The sequence below is a fragment of the Carcharodon carcharias genome, chromosome 5 (assembly GCF_017639515.1).
Source record: "Carcharodon carcharias isolate sCarCar2 chromosome 5, sCarCar2.pri, whole genome shotgun sequence".
Lineage (NCBI taxonomy): Eukaryota > Metazoa > Chordata > Chondrichthyes > Lamniformes > Lamnidae > Carcharodon > Carcharodon carcharias.
This window is the reverse complement of record NC_054471.1, coordinates 130,258,422-130,264,566: the sequence shown is the minus strand read 5'-3', so window position 1 is coordinate 130,264,566 and position 6,145 is coordinate 130,258,422. Positions and strand designations below refer to the sequence as shown.

Below are 6,145 nucleotides of genomic sequence, written 5' to 3'. Positions count from 1 at the left end.
CCTGTTCTCCAACCGATGGGTGGGTTCTGCATCGGGAACATTAAATCCAGCCCATGCCTACAGAGATAACTGAAATAAAAATTATAAACTGCATATTATGCACTTAAGATGTTACCTGTCATGTACCAAGTATTATTGCTAACTCCCATTGACTATCAGCTACTGAAGTATTTTTTCATCAACAGATCTCATTGGTAGATGCTCTACAGCATTGAAATATCATTGTTTTGTCTCACAACAGAAAGTCATTACAGCGTCTGTAAATCAGAATTGCTAATTAAAGCACATACAAGCTGCACACATGCACGGTACAAGACTGAGTTTTACAAAAAGCTATTGATGAGAAAAACTGTCCAAACTACAGGCTGTTTAATGGGAATCTATATCACGCACAAAGTTTAATGAAGTGATGCCTTATAATTTCATCACTAGGGTGCTATGAATTCTGCAAACATATTGTTTAGAAGTCAGAAGAGCAATAGTGGCTTCAAATCATTGGCAGCCAATTGAACACTTTTGCCTACCACCCTTCCTAAAACTCCCATTCCTACACTTCAGAGCCTATTAACTCTATATTTGTTAGTACTGGCATGAAGCTCAAGGTCACAGGTTTTAATGTTAACTCATATAATGAGGACAATTAAAGGTTCGCCTATGAATCATAAAATACCACTCAGTTCTTTGCTGATCTCAAAACTGTCAGAAATGACTAGCCCAACACAGACAGAGAAAGTCATGTTCTGATTAATATTGTTCACTTTTATACAGCATAGTGACTTTCAGCTACAAAGTGTATGTTTTTACTTAAAGGCCAATTGTTATAAAAGAAAACCAGTTCTGCAACATCTATGACTCAATTGCTATCATTGTTTTAATTCTTGCCTGCTAGAGAGCCCTAGCAGGTGTATACTACTTTACGGTGTCACCAATAAAGCATAGCCAACTTAAATGCCTCTTTGTCCAACTAAGCAGAATTAAATTGATGGCAGATTGGGTGGGGTGCACAGAAACTCTTCAATAGTCATTTGTAGTAAGTCAGGCATGGAATGATACAGCAGATCTATCAACTGAAACTAAGCAGTATCATGGTATGTAAGCTAAATAGCATGCCCTTTGCTTTTAGGTAAGAAATTCTTATGAATTTAAACTAAAGATTTATGCTTTCAGTGGATCAGGCAGCAAATTTAACATTGTGTCTATTTAATGGTTTTAAAAGTGGTGCAATCATCTGCATGGGTTTTCAGGCCCTTGTATTTGGGCCTTATTTTAGGCAACACTGTCGCACTACCTGAAATGAACAGGCCTTAGAAATAAAGCTCCTGTGTTTGGTTTAGATCAGGATTGGTAAATTTTTTTGCACTGGTATTTTCAGTTTTTGAACAGCTTAAGATTTAAAGGGACTATTGGAGGCAGCTCAAAATAATATTTTCCAAAACTTGCAGTAATGTAGAATTAGTGGTGTTGGAAGGGGCTCTATCTAGCTGTTCAAGACAACTGTGGGTGCTTTTGGCCCACCCTTGACCACTGCTCCAGGATGTACCTTTTGAGGTTTATGGTGAAGCTAAGAAGGCTTGGACAAGTGACCCGTGTTCAAGTGTCTAACTGACACCATGGCTCACCCTAATTATTATTTAAGGCATAAGGAAGAATTTAGTTTGATCCTGGACTTTGTTCCAGCTTGCCTCTGGAACTGTGCCCAGAAATATTTTTATGCCCAACAATCTTTGTATCTATACTTGACTTTTGCTGGGTCCCACAATTTCTGATAAAAACATAACAGGGTATACAATTAACGTCAATTCAGTTACCTTTTTAAAGATTTGTAACCATTTTTATTTGTTCCTAACCCTTGTTAAAAGTCATTGTTTTCATTTATTAGTGTTCCAAATATTTGTTCATTTTTTTAAGAGGTGACCTATTTCCACAGGGTTTTTTTTGCAGTATACTTTCAGTTGGTAAGATCTAGTATAGCCTGTTCTTTTCGTCATAAACAAAGTAGGAGTTAGGAACAGGAGTAGGCCATTTGGCCCTTCGATTCATTTCAAACAACAAAAGTGGTCTGAACTCTGAACTCTAAACCGGTATGGCAACTTAGATTTAATTTGCATACAGAAAATACTTGACACAGGAAGATTCTCACTGTTAGCTGCCTTTTATATTTTCACAGAGCCCGCAGTGCTTTACCCTATCATGGGATGATAGAATCTTATTGAAGGAACCTGAACGTTAGACACGAATCTTGCGAATGTGACCGCACATCTTCGAGGAACCTGAAAGAAGCAGCTGGCTTAACCTTTTCTTACCCCTAACCAATTTTAAGAGGGAAACAAGAAGTTGAGAAAGTTTTGAACAAATACAGACAGTGGAATAGCGGAAAGGAGGAAAGATAGAAGCCCTGTTGCTCTTGCTTCCTCCGGCTGATCTGCTTTCAGTTCATTCAAATTTCATCGAGGATAGTGGAGCGGCTGGAAAATGAAAACGGAGAAAGATCTGAGTAAAATCATGGACTTGAGCTTTCTGTCTGAGGACGAACAGTTCGCTCTTCAGAAAGTCGTTCAAAGAGATGCCGCTCTGCGAAAGCTTGAAGAAAATCGCATCAGGTAGGAAGTTTCCTTGCCTTCTGCATCAGTGCTGTTTGGTTTTTCTCTCTGTCCCTCCGTCCCTTTGATAAGACTTCAGACAGAGGCTCGGTCGACCTTCAGGTTAACAGCAAAGGTCCCGGAAACCTGTCCCAAGCGAAGCAGAAGAGTTCTCCCAGTGAATACCTAACAGATTAAAAGCAAAAAACTGTGGATGCTGGAAATCCAAAACAAAAACAAAAATAAAAATACCTGGAAAAACTCAGTAGGTCTGACAGCATCTGCGGAGAGGAACTTAACTGTGTTCCTCTCCGCAGATGCTGTCAGACCTGCTGATTTAACAGATTATTTTGATGCTGTTTTGGGACTTTTCTGTGTTTCCCGTACATTTCAATAGTGACAATAAGCTGCAAACTTCTTTGGGTGTCCTGAGAAGGCATTCTATATTTGCAACTCTTTTTTTCTCACCTGTTTATTATAAATTGTATTCTTTAAGTTAAAAACAAAGCTGATCTTTTTACTTTTGGCATGTGACCTGTCACAATGTAGTAACTATCACTCCAGAATAATGTTCTTGCGGAAGGTATTTCGCATACGAGTGCTGTTAGATAAATATCTTCATTTTGTTATACTTCACCTATGTACCTGAATGTTTTTGCTTATTGCAGCAATGCTATTTGATAGAGATTGTTTTGCTATAGCGCAGTATAGTTGCAAAATAATGCATAATGATATCGTACAGGTATGTGCTTTTGTGTTGGCTGCATTTTGATCTGAAAAGTAATACTGACTTTTTCTGTTAACTGCATGTTATGGTACAGTTCCTTAATCAAAATTTAATGTAATTGGCTTTTTATTTCAGTGCATTTTGATGTTCAGTCTAAACTGTGAAGCAGAACTAAAGTATGCTCGGGCTGAGTGAATATATTATTAATCCCATAAAGATCTGTAGAATTATTGACTTAAACCATTTAGTGTATGTAGAATTTCTGCATAGAAGATGTACTTTTGTGAGGTGAGGAAGATGTCTACAGCTTTGATACTCATAAATTCAATTTTTGGGTTAACTAATATCAGGACCTGGTTAGTGCAGTAAATAGCACTTTTTTTTTGCTGTGAAAAATCTCACACCCTGCAGGTGAAGAAAGAGACTGGAACCTTGTTTCTAGTTTCCTGGCAGTCCTGCTTCTACAGGTGACTAATAAGAGGTGTGGCAGATCAGTCCAATTCCACTGATTTTCCTTCAATCCCAGTGGTTCTGCTCTTGACTTCCCTATTACATTGCTAAATTTTAGAGTTCAACATTTAAAACTCAGTGAAAGAAGATGGGGGTAATTGTAACTTTGAAAGATGCAGTAAGATGGGCAGGATCAAATTAGCCACCCATTGCACATCCCTCCTGATCTTTTTTTCTATTTGAGGTGTATATTGGGTGTATACATTGACATTCCTTGTCTTACACTATCCTTCAAAGTTAAAAATTCCCTACATGTGTATTTGAGCATTAGCCAGGAATTGCCCCACTGAATTTTTCACTGGCGCTTACTTCTGCATAACAGGGCTATTCTCATACACAAATAATAAAAATATTTGATGGCCTTTTATTTACAAAATCCCCACCAAAATATTCACCCCTTTCTTCTGTTACTAACACAATGTGGAAAATATTTAAATTCCTCAAATATTTTTCTGCTTTTGTCTTTTCATATCTTGAAAACACAAACTGATGCTGGCATACAGAACCATCAGCCCGCGAAGTCTTCCATATCTCCACTAAATGCTGGTGCTTCAAATAAGAGCAAGACTGTTCCCCAATGAATCATCATGGCCAAACTTGGGGCTGGATTTTCCTCCACTAAATTGCCAAATATGAAGGAATATGGCTGAAGGAAAATTGGGAGGGGAGGCCTATTGCTGGGTACCTTCCCTTACTATCAGCTCCCTCCTTTGCCACAGGGAAGTACTGTAGACTGATCTGGCAGCTTACGTAAATAATGGTAAGGAAGTACAGCAGCAATTTAAACTCTATTTTACTTCCTGTTGTTGCCAGTTAACACCAGGAGATGGGCACTGCACACTGGAGCAGTGGCAAAAGGCCCCTGGGATTGGAGGGATTTTTGGCACATGGCCCTCCCTTCAGGCCACTTACCTTCTTCCCTCTAATTATGGGTCCTGCCTCTTAAATCACAGCAGCACCAAATTTTGCTTCCTAGCCAGTTTTTATCCTTGTGATGGAGAATCTGGCAGGAGCTCATCCTGCATTAATCAGCCTTGATCCAGGGAAATGATTTGCATCAAGGCAGGCTGGGGAAAGTGGTTAGAAAGCTCTTCTGTGGCAGCATAAGGAGCCCAGGGAGAATTCTGTCCTTGATCCTAGTGTTATGTGACACTTACAAGGGTCACCGCAATCAGAACCAAAAACTTTGGCAGAAATATTTTCCTTTCTTACCTGGCAATAATGTGGCAAATTATTGTACCCCCACTCAGCCTGGCTGAGATTTGCTCTGCACAGATTGGGAAATTGAGTGGTTATGTTGCATTACTATTAATCCAGGAGAACTCAGATTCTCACCCCACATGGAGTTTCAGAATTTGAACTAAATTTAGATGAAAAGCTAGTATCAATGACCACAAAGCTGAGAAGTTGCCAATTGGGTCATAAGGCAATAACTGTTGGTTTTATTTGGTCTTACTTTTCCATACCAATATGATTCATTGACACTTGTGGGCCTGAATTTTTAACCTTGAGGCAGGAATCACGAGCCTGCCAATTTCTGGCATTGCAATCCTGCCTTCTGCTCAGCACTACCTGCCCATGTTATTTTCATGACAGTGTGATGGAATGGGCTGGAGTTGCAGGCACCGCCTCCAGAAGGATGGAATGGAAGTGAGAGAAGATATGCTTCAGAAATCAGCCCAGTTCTGTAAATAAGTGTTAGGCATCCTAGTGCTCACCACTCACCCCCCTCGCACCTCACCCTAACCATCCACACCTTGTGCCCCCTCCATACTCTCATGCCCAATTACTCAGTATCCTCTGTAGGCAGATGAGCCCTATAATTGAGAGGTCTTTTATACATGCATGAAATGGTCAAAATAAACAAACAGCCATTTAAAGACCTCTTTTAAAAATGTTAATCCTCTTTGGAGCTCATAAAACTATCAAAACAAAGTTCACAGTCCTCTAGACAGCAACAAACCCTGTGTCAACAGCTTCTGTTGAGTCGAATCAATTTATGGGGTTTGAAGCTCAGACAAGCATTCATAAGGAGATTCCATTGCACAGCTGTATCAACAAAATCTCCAGAACTAAATACATTAAAGCCTTTGAAGTTTTTCGAAGACCTTAGATATCTGTTCCAATGTTTCAAATGTTGAACAGATGCTTGGAGAGTGAATGAAAGAAAGGATTAAATCATACAGGAAATCTTAATTTCAATACTGTTAAATGCAGAAGAGCACTTTATCCGTTGGATAAAGTACCCTGATGTATCAGAACACTTTCACAATGTTGGTCAATGTAATGGTCACATCTTTTACTAAACCAACTCCTATCATTAAATAAT

At 39.2% G+C, this 6,145-nt stretch overlaps 1 protein-coding gene across 4 annotated transcripts in view; it reads left to right on the top strand.

The window, feature by feature from the left end:
* The first annotated feature begins 949 nt into the window (after positions 1-949).
* LOC121278260 (synaptotagmin-like protein 2) overlaps positions 950-6,145 on the top strand; it is a 206,545-nt gene continuing 201,349 nt past the window's right edge. The window contains exons 1-2 of one of the 4 annotated variants that reach the window (XM_041188501.1): positions 950-1,088; positions 2,168-2,600. In XM_041188501.1, the coding sequence (XP_041044435.1) occupies positions 2,473-2,600 (128 nt within the window). In that variant the 5' untranslated portion in view covers positions 950-1,088; positions 2,168-2,472. Of the gene's footprint in view, positions 1,089-1,980; positions 2,082-2,116; positions 2,601-6,145 lie in introns of those variants that run through there. The other 3 variants (XM_041188500.1, XM_041188499.1, XM_041188502.1) reach the window with 3 other exon arrangements.